Source organism: Typopeltis vanoorti, chromosome 4 (genome assembly GCF_054136105.1).
Source record: "Typopeltis vanoorti isolate ZY-2024b chromosome 4, IOZ_Tvanoo_1.0, whole genome shotgun sequence".
In the NCBI taxonomy this organism is placed as follows: Eukaryota; Metazoa; Arthropoda; class Arachnida; order Uropygi; family Thelyphonidae; genus Typopeltis; species Typopeltis vanoorti.
Window position 1 is genome coordinate 25677462 of NC_143552.1, and position 27186 is coordinate 25704647.

General features: G+C 35.6%; 1 protein-coding gene across 5 annotated transcripts in view; it reads left to right on the top strand.

Annotated features, from left to right (window-relative positions):
- Nucleotides 1–27186, top strand: part of Srrm234 (Serine-arginine repetitive matrix 2/3/4) — a 615875-nt gene that overhangs the window by 63618 nt on the left and 525071 nt on the right. For all 5 annotated transcript variants that reach the window (XM_090391694.1, XM_090391696.1, XM_090391697.1 and 2 more), the window contains one exon: nt 21226–21333. In XM_090391694.1, the coding sequence (XP_090247820.1) occupies nt 21226–21333 (108 nt within the window). The remainder of the gene's footprint in view (nt 1–21225; nt 21334–27186) is intronic.

Consider the following 27186-nt stretch of genomic DNA (forward strand, 5'->3'; position numbering starts at 1 on the left):
CCAACAAGGGCCAACTTTTCCTTTTTCATTGTGTCAGTTGCGTTCTCTAGAGCCTCAAAAAATTCCTCCACTTCTCCTTAGTAGAGCCTTCTGTGGGACCATTGGCACAAATAAGTCTCATTTTCCAGTTTCCCATTCTGATATTTGCCCATATCACTCTACTTGAGACTGCCTGCCATTCAAGAAGATTAGCCTCATATTTTGTGTTGAATACTATGGCTACTCCTTCTTTTCCTTGATTGTCATTGCCTGAATATTACATTTTGTATTTATTGCTCAGAAGATCTCACCAGTTTTTGTCTTTTTTGTTTCAGTCACCCCTATTATGTTGATCTGGTACTTATCTAATTCCTCAGCTAGCTCCATTTCTTTGCCATTCAGGCTTCTTATGTTAATAATACCGATCTTTAACTCTGGTGATGTTGAGTTGGGGTGTGCTTTCAGACTTGTTCCAGTAGCAGTTTGTTCGCTGTTCGTCCTGGTTCCCTGGCGAAAACAATGGATGCTTGTTTAGCCGGGCGACGTCCCAGCCGGCATGAAATTTTGTCATGTTGTTCCATCATTTTCTATATTGGTTTAAGCCAGTAAGATTACAATTTGGTCAGTGAAATCCCAAATTGCCAGCCCATCCTCGTTCATTCAGTATCCAGGTAGATACCCAACAGGGTGCACCACAAGAAGGTGAGGATTGGACATTAGATCAGAAGCCCTTGTCGGTTCTCTGCATTCCTTTAAACACTATGTGGAGATCTCCTCTCAGTTATACAGCTGAAACCATCAACTTTAAATGCATGCTGGAAAACTACTTGGCCAGAATGTGTGAAAAAGAAAAACCCTGTACCTTTGCATACAATTGAATATCCCAATATCATCAGATTTGCACATGCAGTTGGCAGAGAAGGATTTGATGATTTTTTTTTGTCTGCAGATATTGAAGAAATGATGGTTGATAAGGCTGTTAGCGATGACAAAATAATAGCTGTCCTTGAGAATCTCGATGGAAAAAAAAATGTGATGAACAGATTCTACTCACTGCAGGATTAATTAAAGAAGGGCTTCAAATGGCTAGTAAAATTGCAAAGTCATTTTCTTAGTTTAAACATTTAGTTTAAGTCATGTATGGTGCGATATGAAGAATTATACAAATGATGCTGTGTCACCAGTATTACAGTATCATCTGTGTATTTTCTGTGAGATAATATTTATCCATTTACAGATATTCCCATTTTTGGATATGGACTCTTTTACCAGCTCTTCCACTCATAGGTTAAACAAATATGATGAGCAGACATCTAGTCCACTCATCATAAAACAGGATCTCAATGATTAATTACAGAGTTCGTGGTAAAAAAAATCAATCTTCAGAATTATTGGAAATTAGTGCTATTTTAGTTCATTTTACTGAAGAAAACGTTTCGTCATTGCAGCATGAACAGGTTGGTCAAAGTGTTTCAAGTGATGGAAGTGATTTAATTCCAGTTTCCACAAAAGAATGCAGCTGCTGTCAGAAAGTGACTGTGAATAAAATTTAACTAATAACCGTATGTGTTGGGTGTATTTGGACCTTTTATAAAACATATATATTATATATACATACACATACGTTTGGTTTGAAAATAACTTTTTGTTCATATCAGGTTTTCACATCTGGAACCATTCTTCTATTTTTTCATATGCACTGTATTCTTTTTTTACACTGTTTTCATTTACACAATTTTTTCTACTGCTGACCTACCATGTAAATGGAGAATTGGATGTATTCTATTCTGTATTTACAATACTACTCACACAAAGAGATATTTGCATTGTGGTTTCCATCATCATCCTTCATAAGGTTGGATGTATTCAAGCAGTAGCGTTTGGTTGGTTCAGATTGTAATGTGAAAGATTCACTATCACTACTATGTTCTTTGTTTGATTCTATAATCCCTCATAAAATTATTAACATTCTATAGTCCAACTACACAGTGCTTGCTGAGCACATCATTTTGTCCATTTCTATTCCTGTTTTGTAAATAACAAACTTCATTCCATATTGTAAGTTCATTTATAAATCTATAACATGTCTGTTTTCTATTATTTTTATTTATTCTATTATTTCACTTTATTATCATTTTAGAGAAACTAGAAACATGTCAGATGCTTGCTATATTGATATTGTATGTAATATAGTGATATGGCTTCGTATAAATCAGTATAGGCCTATCTAGAATTGAATTCATTCCTGCTTTCCAGTCCAATATATCTGTAGGAGTTCACACTCCATTATGCTTTTGGTTTTTTGTCCATTTTCTTCTTGGTCCTCCTGACAGAATCTTTCTTTCTACTTTTTTGATTTGGAAGATTTGAGGAACTCTTTAACAGGCTTTCTATATACCTTCCTTATATCATTATGTTTTTCTTTGATTCTTGCTATTATTGAAATATGGAAGTTTAATTCTTATTTGATCTGCTCAGTTTTCATTTCAGACCATGCCATTTTGTTTATTTTCTTCAAATATTTGTTTTCAAAACCTGTCAATATTTGTTGTGATACAAGTCTCTGCACAATTCTTGATTGTGCAGAGACTTGTTTGATAACCAAGTCTCTGCACAATCAAGAATTGTGCCATTGAGATACTGTATATTCCTTGATTTTAAGTTCTTTGGAGAAAGAGAGATGTATTTTCCAAATATTTATATTTAAAAAATTTATAAAAATATTTATTAAATAGTAGACTATCCCACTTTTATTCTATATTTAATAAGTTTTTCTTAATTTTTGTCTGTGATTAAGGTGCCTAAATAATTTTTTTAACTATTTCAGTTAATTTCTTTTCACTTCTCAGTTAAGCTCTGTTTCTGCCTATGCCATTTTGGTTTTACTAAATTTTATCCATTGCATTGCATAATCCTTGCTGTTTTTATGTAATTTTTCCCATTGTATAGTTCAATTTTTCCTTTATTGCCTGCAAATAATACTACATCATCTGTGTATTTTCTGTGGGATAATATTTATCCATTTACAGATATAGACCAGGGGTGTCCAACCCATGGGTCTCATGCAGCACGGGATTGTTAGTAATGCGGCCCATAAGATCTTAAACTTTTAAATTTATAATGTGATTTTTTTAGCAATATTTTTCATTACTCTATTGTGCTGTGCTCAAGCATGGACTGTGTGGGTGACAATAGAACGCTGTGTAGGAATGGGTACAGTGTTGTGCTAACTTCTCCCCCTGCACCCATCACACACAGTCAGTCAAATTGAAACCTGTATGTGCTTGTGTGACTAGTGAGATGCAGTGATTACCGATAATAATATCTCGACCTACTTACATATGTGTTTGTTTCTATGAAGATGGGCATTTCTGTCATTAAACGGATATATAGTTATTCTTTTTTTAATTATTAAACTTGAGCTTCTTGTATTATTTCATAAAATAATTTAGTAAGTTAATTTTTTAGCAGCTGGGTATAGGAAGTACAAAAATTTATCAAATAGTTTTTTCCTTGTGATTAATTATAATTACATTTACAACATCACTAATATTATAAAAATAAACATTTATTTAATTATTACTGTTTTTACTTCAGAATGCATTCAACGTCGTCTCAAAAGAAAGCGTAACCAAAAAAAAAAAAAAATGAAAATGAAAAATCGGGGATGAAGGAAGAGTGTTCAATAAAAAATGAACAAATTACTACTTTTTTGCTGAGAAAAATAACAAGGCACTACGCTTGATTTGTTTGGAAATCATGTTCAGTTTTCAAAGATTATAATTTGATAAGACATCCAAATTCAATGTATATCAAGCAATGCTTCTTAAAGACAAAATAGATGGACTGAAAGAAAGTCTGTCATCTCAACAAAGTTTTTTCAAGGAAGTTACAACTTCCTTGAACTGAAAACTATTATAAAAGCTAATTATGGGGTAGCAAGTCTGATTGCACAAAATCAAAACCATTTACTGATGGTAGTTTATTAGACAATGTGCAAAGTGTCGCAGATATAATTTGTTCTGATAAAAAAATGGATTTTTCTAAAATCAGTTTGTCTCACCAAACTATAGCTAGGCAAATTGAAGAAATAGGGAAATCTATTGAAAGGGATTTGAAGAGTAAATCTGCCAATTTCAAATTTTATGCTTTGGCAATAGATGAAAGTGCTGATGTTACAGATACAGCTCAACTTGCCATTTTTATTAGAGGTATTGATAACGAATATAGTGTTACTGAAGAAATGTCTTCTTTGGTGCCATTAAAAGATACAAATAAATCTCTCGATTTGTATGCAGTAAAAATTACATTGAAGCGATTTTCATTAACCTTTGCCAGCATATCTGGTATAGCTACTGATGGTGGCCTGGCAATTGTTGGTAAAAAAAAAAAAAAAGCTTGACTTATAAAGTTAATAGAAGATGATGTAATTGCCGCCGGCGACTCATATTTGATGAAATATCGCTGCATCATACATCAAGAAAATTTATGCTAATTGAGGCTAATTAGGAGGCAGTATTCAATATTCACCTCAAAAATTTCTGACAAGAACCTTGAGAGCTCACTACGAATTGCAACCACTTCCATCGAACCAGACATCGATGCATTGATTTCACGTAACCAAGGCCAGATACAGTGGTGCCTCATAGTTCGTATTTAATTCGTTCCAGAAACCTGTTTGAACTATGAATCGTTCGAAGTCCGAATCAAGATTTTACATAATAAATAATGGATAATCTGTTCCCATATCCAAAAAATTTCAATCTTTTTTTTTAATTTTATCTATTTTAGGTTTTTTAATGTTAATAACTTAAAAAAAATTAAACGAAATAATCTTATATTTATGTGGAGATTGAACTGCCCATTCAGTTTCCAAAAGTTAGATAGGGATAAACGGCCTCGTCTACTCCGTATATGGGAATAAAAAGACGTTAGCTGATTTATTTATTATTTTTTATTTTAGTTATTACAACATAAAAATAACAGTGAAGAATATTTTTTTAATATAAAAATCACAAAGATGAAAATATTGCTCCCATTGTTAAGCGTCTTCTTTCTGCTTCTTACCTGGAGTTGAGAATGCTGATTCATGTTCTCTTTTTTCTGCAGAGAAAAAGCTATCTAATGTTGTGTGGCGCTGACGATTTTCTTTGATATTTTTAAAATAACCCATCACGTCATCGAATAAATTGATATTCCTGGTCACTACTGTCTTATTAGGATGCCATTTTTCCACAATAGCTTGTGTTCTAACCCAAACAGAGAACAATTCTTGCAGGTCGGCATTGTAAATGCATTCTTTGGCGTCCTTCTCTTCCATGAAAATTTCTTTTTTCACTTCTTTTTGTTGTTGATCGTGAAGATGTTGAAATTCTTCTGTGCTGAGTTCGGTTTTATGATCATCTATTAACTCCTCTACGTTCTCATCATTCACCTCTAATCCCATAACTTTACCCAAAGACACAATTTCATTTACAACAGACTCTTTTTCACAGCTTACTACTTCACTGACTGAAATACAATCTGGCCAGAGTGTTTTCCAAGCAGAAATCATTGCTTTAATAGAAACTTCTTTCCATGCCTTATCGACGATCCTTAAGCAATGAAGAATGTTGTAATGCTCTTTCCAAAATTCTTTAAGAGTCAGTTCTGTGGCATTGGTTATTTCAAAGCACTTTTGAAACATAGCCTTAATATACAGTTTTTCGAAGTTTAAAATCACTTGCTGGTCCATGGGTTGTATGATAGAAGTGGTATTGGGTGGCAAAAACTTTATCTTGATGAAACTGAATTCACCAACTAAATCCTCCTCTAAATTTGGGGTTTGAGCAGGAGCATTGTCCATCACTAGAAGAGCTTTTAATGGTAGATTTTTTCAGTAAGATAAGCTTTTACAGTGGCAGCAAATTCTTGATAAATCCACTCAGTGAAAAACTCTCTGGTAACCCATGCTTTTGTGTTGGCCCTCCACATAACACCGAATTTGTTCTTTATGATATTGTTCTTTTTAAAAACATGTGGATTTTCACAATGGTAAACGAGCAAAGGCTTTATCTTACAGTCTCCACTAGCATTACCACAAAGCAGCAAAGTAATTTTATCTTTCATAGGTTTATATCCGCTTCTTTTGTGATATAGTTCCTTTTAAGCCTTTTTTTTCAAAAAAGACTTGTTTCATCACAATAAAAACTTGTTGAGATACAAATCCCTCACTATCTATGTACTCCTTAAAGGTTTTTATAAATTTGTCTGCATCTTCTACATCGGCACTCGTAGCCATGACAACACTATGGATCCCAGTTCGTTTTTTGAATTTATCGAACCAGCCTTTACTTCCTTTAAACTCCCCATTTTCAGTACTAGTCTCAGGTGTGAGTTTCTTAAGTTCACTATGGAGATGTTTGGCTTTCTCACAAATAATTCTCTCAGTAATAATGTCACCACGTAATTGCTTCTCGTTTATCCGCACTAAAAGGAGTTTTTCCATCTCTTCAGTAATGTGATCTCCAGGAGGTCAATGTTGTCACACCTTTAGCCACATTTGCTGCTTTTATTGCTTCCTTATTCTTAAGAATGCTACTTATCATTGACTTTGACATTTTAAACATTGTCGCCAGATCCGTCAAATGTGTACCACCTTCATGTTTCATGTTAATTTCTTTTTTTCATCTCAATTGTCGATACTAGAACTTTTCTTTTAGGTTTTGTTCTTTCTACATTCTTGGATGCCATGGGCGATAAAAAAAAATGCCAAAAACAGTTAAAAATTCTCTACACAAACATATCGTGCAACGACTAGGCTGTGTAAAGTAAGGAACAGCGAACTGAGATAGACACACACTGCACAGGCACGGTGAAGTGAGTGAGAGAAATTAGTGGTGGAGAAGCATGCCCAATGGCGTGCCGAAACTGTCTAATGCTATGCGACTCTGACTTCCTGGACTATAGTTCGAACTGCGAATCAAATTTCTTGCGTTCTCAAGCGTTTGAACTCTGGAACGTTCGAACTACGAGGCACCACTGTTTCTCTAAAGTAAGGTGGCTAAGTAGGGGTAAAATACTGAAGAGATTTTAAGCTTTGAGAAATGAAATCAAAATTATTTATGGAATCAAAAGAAAAATTTGTACCAGAACTTGAAGATTGGCTCGCAGATGTATCATTTTTGGTGTGTTTAACTCATTAAAATGAGTTAAACATGAGTCTTCAAGGTAAAATCAACTTATCTGTGCTATGTTTCAAACCAGAACAGCATTTGAAATGAAACTTAAATTATGGGAAGCTCAAGTTATGGCAAATAATTTTACGCATTTCGATACGTTAGCCAAACATGATCCTATGAACAACAAAAAATATGTGTCTTTCTTTCCGTTTCGATACAGGAATTTGAGAATAGGTTTCAAGATTTATGAAAAAATTATCTTTTTGTATATTTGCAACTCCATTTTCAGTCGACATAAGTACATTACCTTCGAATTTTCAAATGTTGTAATCAGATATTCAACTAAAAGAAAAATTTGATCATGTCTCTTTGCTACATTTTTATAAAATCTATCTTCCCAGAGAAAAATATCCTTCATTGCTTTTTGGTAGTATGTACACTTGTGAACAACTATTTTCAAGAATGAAGCATAAGCATACGAAGAGTAAATTTAGATCAAAATTTTCTGACAAGAACCTTGAGAGCTCACTACGAATTACAACCACTTCCATCGAACCAGACATTGACGTGTTGGTTTCACGTAACCAAGGCCAAATATCTCGCTAGTTTTGTGTTTATGCTGCCCTCATTTTTTAATGTTATAATCAATTAATCAATCAGCTAACACCTTTTTCTTCCAGTATATGGTGAGGCCGTTTTAGCCCTATCTAACTTTGGAGACTGAGTGGTCAGTTCAATCTCTACTGGTAGCCAATCAGAGATAGCTAGCCCAAGGCTATCACTAAATAATTGGTATGCAGTGAAGAAGGCGGCTAGCAAGTGCCGCCATCTCGTGGTCCCTAACTGTAACACAATATTTTTTAATGTCTGAAAATAGTGTGGGTTCGATGGCCAATTTTCTCGAGTTTATGGGACAAAAAACCCGAGTTTCCAGAAGAAAAAACCCCCGCTAACCAATGCCAGAGATTGACTAACTCTGGAACTGATTGAGAAAAGTCTTAGAAAATGTTCTTGTAGTTGGCGGCTAGATTCGAACACCTTTCGTCGTGCAGTCAAGCACCATAGAGTGCAAACACCACTTCTACTGAGCTACACAAACTAATGTTATAATAAAAAAATTTTAAAAAATAAAGGAAGTTTTGTTACTTATATACATTAACTATATTATACATTTCATATGCAGCCCAAGACAATTCCTCTTCACTCAGTGTCGCCCAGGCAAGCCAAAAGGTTGGATACCCATGGTATAAACAAAGTCCTTTGGTTGGAAAGACCTGGGTTCAATTCCCGTCCATAATGTGAGGAACTTTATCTGGTCTCCTTTGACTAAAGGTCAGTTAGTCAGTCCCATACGGAGTTAGAGGGTTTTTTCATCTGGAAACTCGGATTTTTTGTACCACAGAACAGTCAAACGGACCTCATGAACACACACAGATCTACAGTCATAAAATAAGAGGTGTGACAATTTAATTTCCGGAATGCACCTGTAAAAAAACCTATGCGCGGAGCTATACATTAGTGGCTACTGTTGCCTTCAAAGTAGTCCCCTTGTACATTTATACACTGGTTTAGATGGTGTTTCCATTTTTGGAAACAGGCCTGGAACTCTTTTTCCTGAATACTCTTGAGTTTCTTTATCACATTATGCTGGATATCAGCAATGTCAGAAAATCTTTGTCCTTTTAGCATAGTCTTTAATTTTGGAAACAGCCAGAAAACACAGGGAGCCGAGTCAGATGAATAAGCAGGATGACCTAATTCAGTAATCGATTTTTTTGCAAGAAACTCTCATGGTGAGCGCACTATGGCTTGGCACTTTGTTGTGATGGATGATCCACTTGTTAGACCAAAATTCAGATCTTTTTCTCCAAACAGAATCTCGTAATCTTTTCAGCACCTCTGAACAGAATTGTTGGTTGACCAGTTGTCCCCGTTCTATGAATTCATATTGGACTATCCTCTTGTGATCAAAGAAACACACCAACATAGTCTTGAACTGCGAACATGATGTGTACTTTTTTCAGATGTGGCAAACTCAGGTGGTTTTCTGCTGCATGCTCTGGCATTTTGTTTCAGGATCGTACTGGATGCACCAGGTTTCATTACCCATAATTACACTCGACAACATCTGCTTATTTGCAGAAAGATCAGTTGCAACTTGAAGCCGCCGCTGCTTCTGTTCATCTATCAGGATCCAAGGCACAAACTTCGCAGAAATCTTTCACATACCCAATTCTTCAGTTAAAATGACCATCACTGTTTCTCAATTCATTTGCAATTCATCAGCCATTAATCACACACTTAATTATCTGTCAGACTGTACCAAATCTTGCAATCTGTTTACATGTGTGTCTGGCATTTTTGTTTTTGGCTCCCCGCTTCTAGGATCGTCGTTCGCATCTTCTTGCCCACCTTTGAATCTTTTATGCCACTCAAAGAACTTGACTTTTTCAGAGCATCCACACCGAGCACTTTCAACAGCTCCAACGTTTCAGTAGCAGTTTTGCCGATTTTCACACAAAATTTGGTGTTAACACACTGCTCAATTTTGATCACACATTTTTTTGCTGAAGTTTGCATGCAGGTCTCTGTTGTTTTTGCAATAGCCAACTAGCAAATGGCTCTATCAGCTTAAGGTTTATGCATGCATGCATTAGTTAAAACATGTACAAAGATGATTACTTGTGTGACTTCCACCAAATCACCACACACGCACCACTACGCAGCCATTCTGGGAATTGTCGCACCTCATACATACTTCACCCCCTCATTAGGAAGGCTCAACCTGTCCTGAGGGATGGGGTAGGAAGGTGGGGAAACCCCATATGAATTAAAATAAAACCTCTTAACTGGTATTACAGAAATTTCAGTAGCTCCAAATGTAATTGTTGCAGAGTATTTTATAGTGACAGAGTAATCTTGATATCAAGGAAAGCATTTTTTTCCTCTTATTTTTTATTTTAAAATTTCAAACAATTTATTTCTGATGTGTTTAGAGATCTAATGAGTGGATTACCACTGTAGCCTCTTTGATGTTATGGGAGCTGTAGTCTTCTTCTATACATGGCATGGAGCTCTTGTCCCATTCAATGTTGTGGTGACTATGGAAGAAATGGAAAGATTAATAAATGAAACAAGCGGTGACAGTATGGTGGTAGAAAACACTCAACAGTCATATGCCATCTGGAATATATATCTATACTCGAAGTAAGAAAATCTATCACAAACCTGAAATGTGGAAAAGCAGCTGGAGATGATATTTGACCAGAAATGCTAAAATATGGAGGAATAAAACATTTGCAGTGGCTACACAGCATAATTCAGAAGGCTTAGTCAGAGGTTTGGATTCCATATGAGTGGAGTAGAGCAGTGGTTCCCAACCTTTTTCCCCTTGCATACCTGTTTTAAATCCATTTCTATAAATTATACCCCTTGTTTTTAAATACTGACACTTTTGTTCAATGCCTATTTTGTTTACTTTACTTGTTTTTCTGCCATTGCTGATTATTTTTCGTGTACCCCTGAATGGCCCAAAATGTATCCCTGGGGGTATGCGTACCACCGGTTGGGAACCGATGGAGTACATTGCTATAAAGGGAAATAAAACCCAACATGACAATTATAGAGGAATTTCTCTATCGAGCATTCCTGGTAAGATTTATGCAAGTATTCTTGAGAAATAGTTAAGAAAAATTGTGGAGGAGAAGAACAAGCTGGACAAAGAGAGGTTGTCAGGATCAGATTTGCATTTTAAGACAACTACTTGAGAAATCATGAGAATATAACAAGGATCTGGATTTAAGTTTTGTAGATCTGGAAAATGCATGTGACAAAGTGCTAAGAGGAAAGTTGTTCAAACTTTCCAGTGATATGGTGTTAATGGGACATTCTACCAAGCTATACATAGTCTCTCTTTGAGTTCTAAATCAGCAGTTAGAATTGAAGGAAGTACAGGAAGATGGTTTGATGTAAATTCAGGTGTGCGACAAGAGTGTACATTATCTCCTCTGTTATTCATCATCTATATGAATCGCATTATGAAGGAAAGCGGTATTAAATCTGATATCAGAATTTGTAATCTCAACTCTTTACTTTATGCAGATGATGTTATAATCCTAAATAAATCCAGGACAAGTCTGCAGGATTCCCTGACCAAATTGAATAACTACTAATAAATTTAGTTTAATCCTTTATCCAAGTGTGAGCAAACAAAGTTTGCGCCTGAAGGTATCTTCAGGACTGGGGTAAGGTAGTGCAACACCAGGCAACTCGTTGCAAATGTGGAGGATACTGAGATAGGAGTAGTGAGAGCTTTCTCCACCTTTGCAACGAGTTACCTGGTGTTGCACTACCTTACCCCAGTCCTGAAGATACTTTCAGGTGCAAACTTTGTTTGCTCACACTTGGATAAAGGATTAAACTAAACTTATTATAGTCTAACCAAGTGAAAAATAAACTCTCAACATCTTTCTCTGAATCCAGAGTAATTTAATAATAAGGTTGCACACCCTCTGGCAACTCCTATAGGTTGGGATGACCTCTCACTGCTTCTGCCTTTGTATCTCCACTACTAGGCCTGGCTCCCACTGACGAGACCTCAATAAAGGTCGAAACCGGTATGGGTAGTGGCCCTTGCCTTAATGCATAGCATTACACATATCCGCAAGGAGATGTGCTTTGCATTATGGGAGATACTGAGATAGGAGTAGTGAGAGCTTTCTCCACCTTTGCAATGAGTTGCCTGGTGTGCACTACCTTATCCCAGTCCTGAAGATACTTTCAGGCGCAAACTTTGTTTGCTCACACTTGGATAAAGGATTAAACTAAACTTATTATAGTCTAACCAAGTGAAAAATAAACTCTGAATAACTACTGTAATAAATTTGGTATGAAAATTATCATTAAAAGGACAGTGACAATGAAAATAGGCAGAAACATTGAAAACATCAACTGCATCCTGAATGGAGAATCTAGAGAACAAGTAAAACATTTCAGCTATTTAGGCATAATATTTAGTTAAGATGGCAAACTAAATTTGGAAATAGACAGAATTAGCAAATCTGGTATGGTAGGAAGTCAACTGAATAAATTTATTGGGAATAAGAGAGAAAGAGAGAGATTAGTCAAAACACTAAATTAGCTTTATACAAGACGGTGTTCAAACCAACTTATGGATCCGAGTGCTGGGTTAGAAATAAAACACTTGATCAAAGGCTGGAGACATCTGATATAAGTTCTGAGAAAGCTTATTGAATTGAACAGATGGCAGTATCACATTAATGGCAATATCACATTAAAATGAGGAGAGTAGAAAAGTACTTGACATTGTTAGCATTCAGGAATGTGTTAGCAGAGCTAATCTCAGGTAGTATGGCCAATTAAACAGAATGGGAGAGAAAAGATTAGCTAAGCAAGTATTCTTTGCCAGGATGGCATGAAAAAAGATCATCCAGAGGAAGATCAATATGTAGGTGGATTGATATAGTACAAAGTGCCTTAGAAGAAAGAAATATAAGATCTGATAATATTGGAATGTTGACAGAAGATAACAGGCTAATTTGGAGGAAAATTGTTGATAAGAAGAAAGTAATGATTTAACTTTTCATGTAGTACTATCATAAGATTCTGTAACCCCCACCCCCGAGGATATATCTGTGAGCAATTTGATGATGATGATCTGTTGTCTACCAGGTTGGCAGGAAAAAGACCCAGAGGAAGACAGATCAAGATGTAGATGGATTGATAGTGTAAACATCACCTTAAAAGATAGAAATATAAGATCTGATAATATTAGAGTCTTGACAGATAACAGATTAATTTGGAGAAAAATTAATGATTGGAAATTAGTAATGGTGTATCTTTTTCATGTAATACTATCATAATTATGCTGTATACCTCATGAGGATTACATATCAGGAATTTGATGGTGATGATGAACTTGTACAACACCATTCACAAAAACTTTAACATCCTTATAAACAGAGCTATAACAATTTGCTCTAATGAACTTGCTTTTAGACAAGAATTACAAATTATTAGCAACACATTTATAAACAATGACTATAGCAAACATACCATCAATAAAATAAAATTACATACTTCATGTAACTTCACCAAAAAGATGTAAATAATATACCCTACAGTAAAACTATAGCTATCCCATACATTAATGGGTTATCAGATAAAATAAATAAAATTTCAATCCGTGAAAAAGGACACAAACAACACATTAAATTTTAACAATTTTAGTAAAGCAGGCCTCTTGGGTTATGCTTTTCACACCTTGCACTGAATTGATTGGAAAGATAACTGTTCCTTACTTCATACAAAAACCTGGTACGAACGTAAATTCAAGTAGCATGAAATTTTGATCAGTGATCCTAATCTATACAATAACGGCTGCATAAAAATCCCAAGAATTCAAATTGTGCACATTCAGTCCACATAAGTTCTTTCAAGTTCTCCACCAAATTCTTACTTTAGGACTCTTAAGCAATCATTTCAAACCTCATTGGCCGCCATCTATACTATTTTATTCTAATTATTTGTGATGTGAGAGCACATTGTTTTCTAGCTTAATATATATCTTAATGATTTGTAACAGGACTTTAGCTTTCATGTAGTTAGGTTTTTTTTTCTTTTTCTTTTTTTTTTTCCACTACAGGTCACACCAGTAGTGTTAACAGTTGACCAAATCAGTGTAACTTGAGCATACTATGTAGATTGCAGTGTAGCTCATTTCTCTGTATATATGTGTATACTGCACATGATGACCTTGTAATGTAAAGTCTTGAAATTTGGGATGCATCATGGAAGGCTACATACATTGTTGGAGGAATGTTACTGGAAGAAGTGCAGGAGGCAAGGGATCTCAGGGTGATGACTGATAGAAACTTGAAATTCAGGGAACATACTGCAAAGGTGGTGAAGGTAACCCAGAGGATTGCTGCAATACTGAGAATTCCACTGACCAGTAGAGATAAGATTGTTGTCATTCCATTGTACGTAGGCTGTTCAATAAGTAATAAGACTATATTTATACAGAAAACAAATTACCTTTACTCATCATCGTTTACATGGTCTTTTTCGAAGTAACTACTGTGAGACGCGATGCATTTGTCCCAACGTTGCGTCCACTTCTTAAACACATGTGAGAGTCCGTTTGAGAGTTCTTTCAAAACCACCTCCACAGCTTTTACACATGCTTTGTTGCTTTCAAAATGGCGGCCTCTTAGTGGTTTCTTGAGCTGAGAAAACAGCCAGAAATCGCTAGGTGCGAGATCAGGACTGTATAGAGGATGTGGTAGGATATCTGTGTTGTTCTTCTGCAAAACGTCCACTACACAAAACCAGCAATATGTGGCCTTGCATTATCGTGGTGCAATAAGAAGCCATTCTTCAGAAATGCGCTTCCTTTTGACGTGCTTGATGATAATCACTGCTGTGTTGATCATTGTCTCAGTGATGGACGTTGAAGGTCTTCCCTCACGTTCAAGATCTTCCACATTTTGCCTTCCTTCCTTAAAAGTTTTATGCCAGCAAAAAACACTTGCCCTCGACATTGCTTCATCGTGGAAAGTTTCGTGTATCATGTTAAAAGTGTCCGATGCCGATTTTTGCAAATGCACACAAAATTTAATCGCATAACGCTGTTCCAAGGATGCTTCCATGAAGACTGCTCGCACCTCGTAGGCGCGCCGATGAGCATTTGCGTTTAGTCACGTGACACTCTGGCACATCAGCCTGTATACGCCATCTATCAACCTCTTTTGTTAATACATACAGCAACATTCCTTTATTCCACAGAAATTAATATTGTGAAGTGGTTTCGCCACAGTAAAATTAGTCTTATTACTTATTGAACAGCCCACGTATAAAGCCTTGATCAGACTACACCTGGACTATTGTGCCCAAATTTTGTCCCCATGATTTGAAGGGGATAAATTAACCTAGGAAAGAGTGATATCAGGAATGTACAATGTTAGTTATGAGGTTAGATTGTAGAAAGGTGGACTGAGAGTTTGGTAGACAGATGAAGCAGAAGTGATATGATTGAGACATTTAAACTGTTGAGTGGTAGTTACAGGGTTGACACTGGGGAATTCTTTCATTTGTGGAAACAGAAAACTGAAGTTTTACTATAACTCAGTAGCTGTTTCCATAATTTTTTAATAAAATTTATATAAATTTCACCATGTGCGTATGATACCACAATCGGAAATTAACACAAAATTAGTATATAGCATTTCAGTAAATTAACTTCCAAAAACACAAACCTGTACTATTAAAAATGAATGGAGAAAAGAGCAATCTGACTGGTGTTTAAAAAAAAAAAAATCTCAAATTTGGGCTGACCATTTTAAGCTAACACTAATTACAAAAAAGTTTTGTAAAAATGAAATTCCAAAATATTAAAGATGGAAATACCTAGTCCTGCCATAAATACTATTACAACTTAGCACATAAACCTTTAATCTATCAGTGAATCATTTACAGCTTTCAGCACATACAAAAGACATATATAATGTGCATATAGCAGCACTTAATGTTGGAAACATCCCCATTTTTTTGTTTTTACACATACCTGAAGTCTGTGAGGTCACATATCGATAGTGGCACACACAACATCCAATGGAAATGCTGCCACTGCTTGCTTCAAATCCACCTTCAGGCTGGCGATGCTGGTGTGTCATTTCTTGCAGGCTACTCTCTCTCTCTCTCAAGCTCTGACCATAATTTGATGCCCAACAGATTCAGATCGGAACTTCCAGACAGCCAATCAGGTGGTGATACATGGTCGGACACATTGTTATGTGATCCTCACCGTGTGTGTGCAGGTGCTGAGTCATATCAAAAGGTCCACTGCCTACTGTGAAACAAGGTGTTGTCCTGTCCCCTGAACAATACCTTGTTTCACAGTAGGCAGTGGACCTTTTGATATGACTCAGCACCTGCACACACGGTGAGGACCACATAACAATGTGTCAGGTTCCAGCACGGTGTCTTGATGCACTTCGGTGGAGGCCTTTCTTGCAGAAGTGCAATTTGGATATCCTCTGATACATGCCCCCCCCCACACACACACACCAAAACACTGATTTGGTGTGGGGGGTCATCCTGCATCACTGATGCAGCATGACCTCTCTGTATCCTGGGTGCTCAGATCCATAAGTTGGTTTGAACACTCTCTTGTATAAAGCTAGTTTAGTGTTTGGACTAATCTCTCTTTTTCTCTTATTCCCCATAAATTTATTCAGTTGACTTCCTACCATACGAGATTTGCTAATTCTGTCCATTTCCAAATTTCATTTGCCTTCTACACTAAATATTATGCCTAAATAGCTGAAATGTTTTACTTGTACTCTAGATTCTCCATTCAGGATGCAGTTGATGTTTTTGATGTTTCTGCCTATTTTCATTGTCCTTTTAATGATAATTTTCATACCAAATTTATTACAGTAGTTATTCAATTTGGTCAGGGAATCCTGCAGACTTGTCCTGGATTTATTTAGGATTATAACATCATCTGCATAAAGTAAAGAGTTGAGATTACAAATTCTGATATCAGATTTAATACCGCTTTCCTTCATAATGTGATTCATACAGATGATGAATAACAGAGAAGATAATGTACACTCTTGTCGCACACCTGACTTTACATCAAACCATCTTCCTGTACCTCCTTCAATTCTAACTGCTGATTTAGAACTCAAAGAGAGACTATGTATTGCTTGGTATAATATCCCAACACCATATCACTGGAAAGTTTGAACAACTTTCCAGTGATATGGTGATAATGGGACATTATATTCCTATTCCTTGTTATATTCCCATGATTTCTCAAGTAGTTGTCTTAAAATGAAAATCTGATCCTGATAACTTCTCTTTGTCCAGCTTATTCTTCTCCACAATTCTTCTTAGCCGTTTCTCAAGAATACTTGCATAAATCTTATCAGAAACGCTCGATAGAGAAATTCCTCTGTGATTGTCATGTTGGGTTTTATTTACCTTTTTAAAGATGAGTACTATGTGTGCTCTAAAGCATCGATTCCCAACCGGTGATACGCGTACCCCCAGGGATATGTGCTGGGCCGTTCAGGGATACACAAAAAATAATCAGTAATGCTGGAAAAACAAGTAAAGTAAACAAAATTGGCACTGAACAAAAGTGTCAGTATTTAAAAACAGTTATTTTGAAAACAAGGGGTACAATTTATAGAAATGGGTTTAAAAGGGGTATGCAGGTGGGAAAAGGTTGGGAACCACTGCTGTATTCCAGTCATATGGAATTCAACGTTCTGACTAGGCCTTCTGATTTATGCTGTGTAGCCACTGCAAAAGTTTTATTCCTCCATATTTTAGCATTTCTGGTCGAATATCATCTACTCCAGCTGCTTTTTCACTCAGGTTTGTGATAGCTTTTACTACTTCGAATGTAGATATATATTCCAGATGGCTGTTGAATGTTTTCTACCACCATGCTGTCACTGCTTGTTTCATTTATTAATCCTTCCATTTCTTCCGTACTCACCACAGCATTGAATGGGATAAGAGCGTTAGATTTGATTATAGTGTCAGAGGGCGTTTCAGTTAAAGACATAACTATTCTGCCGCCAGTTGGTGACAGTGATCATGTGGTACTCACTTGAGTAGTGACTACCGTATATTATTGCGTATAATGTGAAAAATTTTTGGTTAAAATTTATGGTCTAATGTTAGGGTTCGCATTATATGCGGATCTTAAAAAATATAATATCTTATTAGACTTGCACACACAATATATACTACCTAATGCCTATGTAACCAAATCTACTTGACCCATCTGCGCATAAAGCCAGTAATGTAAGTAGCGCTAATATCCCGCCTCCTTAGTGGGATATTAGCATAGTTATATCGGTTTAACCACAGTTCATTTTAAATATTATTCGTTAAACAAACCTAGCCTGAAAATGAACCAACAAACAGAGGATGATGCACAACAAAATGGAGAGCATGATGACGATGACGACAACTGCTACACTGATGATGCAATGTCTACAGATGAATTTATAAATTAAATGTTTGAAAGATGAAGAAGAATTTAAAGGATTTTGACATTTTGTTTTAAAATAAATATTTCTTTCGTTAAGTCGTATTGATTTATTTATAATGTTAGGGAACAAGATTAACAGATAACATTATGTGTGGACATGGCATTTTAGAGCTTATTTTCAAACAAAATTTCTAGTTCGCATTATATGTGGATTGCATTATACGCGAAAATATACAGTAAGTTTATGAATATTCCATTCAGAAAAGGTTACATGCTGAACTACAAAGCAAGAAATTATGACCAACTGAGGAGTATACAGAGTTCAGTGGAATGGGATTGGTTGCTGGATAGAAAGAATATCGACAATGAATGGGAAGCATTTAAACAATTTTCTTAAATGATACAATATCAGAATGTGTTCCGAGAGTTCGATGAATAAATAGAGTAGGAGTCGAATGGATGTGTAATGTTATTAAGCAAGAGATTCGTAGGAAAAGGATGACGTGGAAGGAATACCATTTGCATAAGGATGACGTCCATTATGAACGTTATAAGCAGTAGGCTAGAATAGTCATAACTGTTGTACGGAAAAGCACAGTCTGATTATGAAAAGAAACTAGCTCTGCATGCTAAAGATAACCCACAAGAATTCTATCGATATGCTACAAGTAAAAGAAAGAATGAATATGAAAGAATAACTCTTCTAAATCCAGATGGCATGAGGGTTACAGATGTAGAAGAGGTTGTTCAGTTAATGAGTGCCCATTTTGTTAAAAGCTATCAAACTGGTGAACGCAACATTAAGCTCACTGTTACCTCTTCACTAGATGAAGAAATGCAGGCGTGTGAGGCTGAGGTATTAGAGCTGTTGCACAAACTGAATAAGAATTCATCAATAGGGACTGATGGAATATCAACACGTGTGCTAAACTAAAAGAGTGTTCAGCTGAACTGGCCATTCCTTTGACCAGAATGTTTAATATGAGTCTCAGAACAAGGAAGATTCTGCAGGAATGGAAGAAATGTATGGTAATTCCATTGCACAGGGGTGGTGCAAAGACTGATGTATCCAACTATCCACCAATTAGTATCTCAGGAGTGGTGGTGAAGATTTTGGAAAAATTGGTTATGCCCTGCATTCAGAAATAAGTTGACAGTGAATATCTACTTTGCAATGAACAACATGGGTTTACTAAGGGAATGTCATGTTTTAGCAACTTGCTCACATTCTATAACAATGTTACATTCTTCCATTAAACTAGACAAGGGGAATGGATACACCATGATACTTTTGAATTTTGCTAAGGCTCTTGATAGAATACAGCATGGCAGACTGCTGCATAAATTGGAGAAAATGGGTTTGGGTTATACAATATTAGCATAGATAAGAGGATGGCTGACTGACAGATATCAAAAAGTGGTATACAGGGTATCTGAGTCTGTAAGGTTTAAGGTAACAAGTGGTGTACCACAAGGATCAGTGCTTGGTCCACGTTTATTCAATCTGTATATTAATGATATTGGGAAGGATTTGACAAGTGACATACTGTTATTTGCTGATGATGCAAAGATGGGTAGGGTAATCAGGAATGCTGCTGATATGCAGTCTTTGCAGAATGATTTGAATAGGCTGGAATTGTGGACATGGGAAAATGGGTGTCAGTTCAATGTCAGTAAATGTAAAGTCATTTACTTCAGCATGATTAGATATCCAATGTCATATTATATTGGTGGGAATAGGCTAGAAGAAACTGATGAGGCTAGGGATGTTGGAGTGTTAATAGATAGAAGTTGAAATTTAGGGGCCAAGTGGCAAAGATTGCAAATACAACTCAAAAGAGAATTGCAATGCTAAAACGAACATTCACATGTAAAGATAAGGATGTTATTTTGCCTCTTTACAAGGCCTTGATAAGACCTCACTTGGACTATTGGACGCAGGTTTGGTCTCCTGATTTCCATTGTGATTCTGATATATTGGAAAGAATACAAAGGAGAGTGTTAAAAATGATATCAAGATTGTGGAATACTGATTATGAAGACAGATTGAGAATTTGTAGACTGCAGACACTAGCAAACAGGAGAAAGCTGGGTGATATGATTGAGACTTACAAACAAAAATCCTGTATGAAAGGATCATACAGGATTTCAATCGATGGAATTTTTCAATTTATGGAGGGCGGTGAAATGACAAGAGGGCATCCTTGGAAGCTGAGAATGAAGGCCGCTAAGAAGGGTGTGAGGGCTAGATTTTTCTCTCAGAGGGTGGTGCATGATTGGAATGGCATTGGATGTTGTCAGTACGAGCAGTGTGAATGAATTCAAGAATAAGTATGATAGCTGGTGTTTGTAGTATGTGGCCTCCCTCGATGAGTCTCTGACTCCCTGGAGGTCTCTCTTAATAATAATAATAATAAAAGCACCATGCCATATATAGAAGAAGAAGACTACAGCTCCCGTAACAGCAAAGAGGCTACAGTGGTAATCCACTCATTAGATCTCTAAACACGTCAGAGTTTAATTTCTCTGCTAACTATTGGACGCACGTGCTGAACAGTGACAAACCATGTGCTAGCATCCACACTGCATGTCTTTTTTGTTGTACTTGTGTCATGGTTTCTACATATTCCGTATTTTTATTAATGTATTGATTCCGAATTAATGATTGTTGTGTTGTATATTTGTATGTTCATCCAAATCCAGATGAAGCCATTAGGTTATGTGGCAAAATTAGTAGGTGGCTAGTAGTATTAAATCTTTATGACCAATAAACCCAGTATTTAGTTATTTTAATTGTTTATGAAGTGTTTTGTGTTGTCAGGTAATTAGTTTGGTTTATATTAAACTGGAGTTTTACTGTACCACAGTAGTTGTTTCCATAATTTCTTAATAATGAATGCTGATTACTGTATAACTATGAAAGAAAGTATATAAAATTGAATTTCTCAGTTAAAATTGTTACTGTATGATAAAATATATGATTGTACTCTATGTTAAATATATACTTGATGATATCCTATGCATGCATTAGAATTTTATTATATGTTTTTTCAGATATTCTCAACAGGAGATTGATGAGAAACTACCAATTTTTCGACAGTTGCTACTTGAAAAAGATGGTGATCATGTGGAGTTCCCAAAAGATGGACGAGGAAGGCAAATGTGAGTCTTTATGAGAAACATTTTTTTTTTATTGCTTCAAGGCCTTTATGGACTCATTCTTGGAGGTCCGTTCCATTCTACATATAAAAGTACCTATTACCACTGAGAAAAGTCATTTCTCCTCAGTGTTAGTGTACTTATATCTGACCAGATCCTCTCACTTGCTTGTAAGTCTGTCGTATATCTTCTTCTCATCCACTTATCTACCAAGTTCTGCAGACTTCATAAACTTTCAATTTATCTATGCACACATCATTCCAGTCCTAATAAAAATTTACCTACCTCTGGATCCTCTTCAGAGTTTTCTTATTTTCTAGATAGTGGATACTCGATCTGTGTTTTAGATCACGTGAAGATCAGATTGACTAAATTTTATTAACGTAGGATGTTTCAGAAAATTCGGTACAAGCACGTTGCATGTGAAATTGCTTTATTCGTTCAATAGGAGGGGACAGCTGAATAAGTAAAGAGTATATATATATGAATTATCTATTTTCTCATACAACTGATTTTACACGCCATCATTTGCTAGGTGACAGGATGATTGGAAATATGATTCTACATAAAGCTACATAGGCAGATCCAGATTCTGCATATTAAGGGTGCTACACTAGCCTAAATTGGTTGCCAGTTGGTGGAATTGGATCAAGCTGAGATTATGTTACAAGAAGAGTTTTGCTGTAATGGTTTTCTTCATCTGGCTCCCACTGATTAGACATCAATAAAGGTTTTAACTGGTCTGTGTAGTGGTCCTTCCCATAATGCATAGCATTATACACATCTGAAAGAAAGTGTTCTTTGTATTATGGGATATTAAGGTAACTGATGTGAAGTCATCGACCTCTATATACAAGTAGCCTAGTGATGAAGATACTTCATGTCCAAGCTTTGTTTGTTTATAATTGGATAGAGGATTAAAAAAGAATATAATTTCTTGGCAGTTTTAATTTAATTTTCTAAAGTAGTTTTCCTAAAGGCCAAACAGATGTCCAAGGCAAATGATAATTAAAGTAGTCCACTTGCATCTACCATGAACAACAAGCTTGTCATGTAGATACCTTAATCAGGGATGACAGCTGATTACACTTGGTGTTGTTCAAGTTCTTAACATTTCACTGGGTAATGCACACAACATTGGTCATGATCATCTTCACCAGAAATGTTTGTATGCATTCTGTGTGCCAAAGCAGCACAACACTTCAGATCATCTCTTTATTACATACCTCGGGTTTTCCATTTTTTTGACCACTGGAATAGCACCTGGCTATAAGTAATTTTTAACTGATGACAGTGTGCATCATGTTGACATTTATTGGTTAAACACACTTGACACTGCTTTCTTCTTTTCTGAAATAAATGCTAGGCACTTGTAGTAATTTTTCAGTAATTGGATTTCTGCACCTTTTCGCAACCCGTACAGTAAAGATACAAGCTCTGTCTAATGAAACCTTAGTATTACATCTAGGTCTGCCTACTCACTGATGAGACCTCAAAAAATGGGTTGAAACTGGTCTGGGTAGTGACCGTCTCTCATAATGTAGAACAGTAATACATCTCCTAGGAGCTGTGTTTTACATAATGAGAAAATACTAAGAACAGTGATCGGAGCTTGCCCCACCTTTACTATGAGTTGCTTAGCATTGCACTACCAGGTGTTGGCTTACGCTTGGACTCGCTGAACTTTATATAGTTTTCTATATTCGGCATGAAACTCTTAGATTAGATTTTCTATCTTTGAGTTTCTTATTCGACTTAGAAATAATGTGGTATTTAATATCCACTTAATTTAATAATTTAACTTCGCCGAAGTGAAGCCTGTTGGCTCTTATTTTCAGTAATTGTGTTTGTGCACCTTTTCACAACTTGTACAGTAAAGATACAAGCTCTAACTATTGAAACCTTAGCATTACATCTAGGTCTGCCTACTCACTGATGAGACCTCAAAAAAGGGTGAAACTGGTCTGGGTAGTGACTTCTCTCATAATGTAGAACAGTAATACATCTCCTAGGAGCTGTATTTTACGTTATGAGAAAATACTAAGAACAGTGATCGGAGCTTGCCCCGCCTTTACTATGAGTTGCTTAGCATTGCACTACCAGGTGTTGGCTTATGCTTGGACTCGCCAAACTTTATATAGTTTTCTATTCAAATTAAGGGGATATTAAATCCCACATTGTTTTAAAACCGAATAAGAAACTCAATATAAACATTATTCAAATTAAGGGGATATTAAACCTCACATTGTTTTAAAACCGAATAAGAAACTCAAAGATTGGAATCAGAGAGTTTCATGCCGAATATAGTAAACTATAAAGTATTGGCGAATTACTAGCCCCTGTTTATATCGCCGAAATTAAACCTATTGGCTCTTTATATTTAAATAACTTAATGGTTGCACATGGTTGACAACTCATATAGCAACGTATATAAGTTCTTTTCGCTATACCCTTTGGTATCTTTTGGTCTAGCTACTCACTGATGAAGCCTCAAAAAAGGCTGAAACCGGTCTGGGTAGTGACCTTCCACCATAATGTAATAACAGCATACATTTCCTAGGAAATGTGTTTTTACATTATGGAAAATACCTAAGAATAGCGATCTAAACTTCCCCCACCTTTGCAACGAGTTGCCCGAGATTGTAGTACGTAGTAGGACTACTTGCATTAGCTCACGCTAGTAATTCGCCGATACTTTATAGTTTACTATATTCGGCATGAAACTCTCTGATTCCAATCTTTGAGTTTCTTATTCGGTTTTAAAACAATGTGGGATTTAATATCCCCTTAATTTGAATAATGTTTATATCGCCGAAATGAAGCCTATTGGCTCTTTATATTTAAATAGTTTTCTTATTCGGCATGAAACTCTTAGATTAGATTTTCTATCTTTGAATTTCTTATTCGGCTAAGAAATAATGTGGTATTCAATATCCACTTAATTTTGAATCATTTTACTTTGCCGAAGTGAAGCCTGTTGGCTCTTATTTTCAGTAATTGTAGTAAATTGTTATAATGCAAACAGGAGTATATATCACTATAAATATTATTTCTGGAAATTTTGCATATTTTCTTAAGGATTACCACTTGTATTATGTCATTGCATTTTTACTCCAATTAACTTAAAACATTAGTGATATTTAAAGGAAAAATATGGAAGGAATAATTTTTTTACATACCTTTGTAGAATCTCCAAGATTATCTTTTTATGAAGCAGCATCAGAAATATATTGATAAAAATTATATAACTAAACTTTAGACCTTTAGAATGAACTCTGGATGATGATGAACTATAACCATTTAAGGCTGTCATTTGGATAAATACATTAGGGCTTTTTTTCAAAAAAAAAAGTGGGGGGTAATATGGAGATAAAAATATATGGGAACTAAAAAGGTAGAAATTAAAGATATGCAAATTAAAAGCTCAAATATACATATAGTAATGACCTTGTATCAAAGATGAACTAGAAAAAAAAGAAAAGAAAAAGGAGAAAGATAAATTATAATAAATAAAGATTAAAAGTGAGAGTTACGGGATGTGAGCCATTTCAGCTAAGTGTCGTCTTTGAGCTTGTGGGCCAAGTGAAGGCTCTATTATGTCAATTTAGTGTTGTTTTTTTTTTTCCTCGGGTTTTTCTGTGTTGCTTTCTATTGGTGGGAATTTTGACCTAATTTTCATTTTGTGGAGCTTTCAACTCTCTGACTTATATATCACTACTCCATATTCTGGAGTAGATATCTGACCAGAAATGTTTAAATATGGAGGTATAAAAGCTTTGCAGATGATTGGAGTAGTTCTCATAGTCATGAGAACTACTCTCATAGTTCCCATCTATTGAAAATGGAATAAAGATGAATGTGAGAATTACTGAGGAATTTCTCTTAAGCATTATGCAAGCATACTGAAAGAGGTTGAGAAAAATTGTGGAAGAGAAACTTGGAGAAGAACAAGCTGGATTCAGGCCAAATAGAGGTAAAAATTAGATTTTCACTTTAACACAAATAATTGAGAAATCATGGGAATATGGCAAGGATCTGTACTTGAGTTTTGGAGATCTGGAAAAGGCATATGACAAGGTGCTCAGAGAAAAGCTTTTCAGAGCACTACAATTAATTATATAGAGTTTAAGTCATCAGTTAGAATTGAAGGAAATACAGGAAGATGGTTTAATATAAAATCTGATGTAAGAGAAGGATGCACATTATCTCTTCTCTTCTATATGGATCACATTATGAAAGAAATTGGCATTAATTTTGATATTAAAATTGGCGATATCAAACTTAGCTGATTGCTTTAACAAGATACTCCTAAACACATCCAGTGCAAGTCTCCAGGATTCTCTAACTAAATTGAATAACAGTGTAATATACTTGACATGAAAATCAGCAATAACAAGACCAAAACTGTGAAAATAGGCAAGCGCATAGAAAACTTCAGCTGCATTCTGAATGTAGAGCCCACAGAACAAGTAAAATATTTCAGCTAATTAAACACAGTTTTTAGTGAAGATGGCAAATTAAATTTGGAAATCGACAACAGAATAAGTAAAGCTGGTATGGTGGGCAGCAAGTTGAATAAATTTACATAGAATAAAAGAGAAATTAGCCAAAACACTAAACTAGCAGTACACAAGGCAGTGTACTGCGAGTACACTGCCTTGTGTACTAGTATTTCAAACCAATTTTTATTTATGAATCTGAGAGTTGGATTAGAAATAAACCACTTGATCAAGATTAGAGATCACACAGATATGAGACTTCTGAGAAAGGTTGGGGGAGTAAGAAGATGGTATCAATGTCAGAATCATATTAAAAATGAAGATATTAGGAATGTGCACTTGAGCTATATAGACAGTTGACGGGTGGTGTCATTATACATAGGGGATTATTATGCCACCATTGCGACAAAAATATCCAGAATAATGGAAGAATGAGTAACTAGGGCTAATCTCAGGTGGTATGGTCACTTAAACAGAACGGGAGAAAAAAAGGTTAAAAATTTCAAAACAAAAAGGGGGTCATCATCATCATCAAATTCCTCATATATATGATAGGATATGAGAGTACTACATGAAAAATTACATCATTACTAACTTCGATACCATTTTCCTCCAAATCAGTCTGTTACCTGTCAAGACTCCAACATTATCAGATCTTATATTTCTATCTTCTAAGGCACTTTTTACTGCATTAATCCACCTATATCTTGGTCTTCCTCTGGGTCTTTCTCCTGCCAACCTGACAGAGAACTCTTGCTTTGCTAATATTTCCTCTCCCATTCTGTTTAAGTGACCATACCACCTGAGATTAGCTCTGCTAACGCATTCCTGGATGCTGACAATGTCAAGTTCTTTGCTAATATCTTCGTTTTAAATATGATATTGCCATTGATGCCATCTGTTAATGCCCCTAATCTTTCTCAGGACTCTCATATCTGTGGTCTCTAGTCTTCAGTCAAGAGTTTTTACTTCTGACCCAGCTCTCAGATCCATAAGTTAAAATTGGCTTTAATACTGTCTTGTATACAGCTAATTTAGTGTTTTGGTTTCTCTCTTATTCCATATAAATTTAATCCGTTGACTTCCTACCATACCAGCTTTGTTGGTTCTGTTGTCTATTTCCATATTTAATTTACCATCTTCACTAAAAATTGTGCCTAAGTAGCTGAAATGTTTTACTTGTTCTATAGGTTCGCCATTCACAATGCAGTTGATATTTTCAATGTTTTTGTCTTTTTAATATCGATCTTCATACCATATCTATTACAACAGTTATTCAATTTAGTCAGGGAATCTTGCAGACTTGTAGCGGATTTATTTAGAAGTGTAACATCATCCATATAAAGCAAAGAGTTGA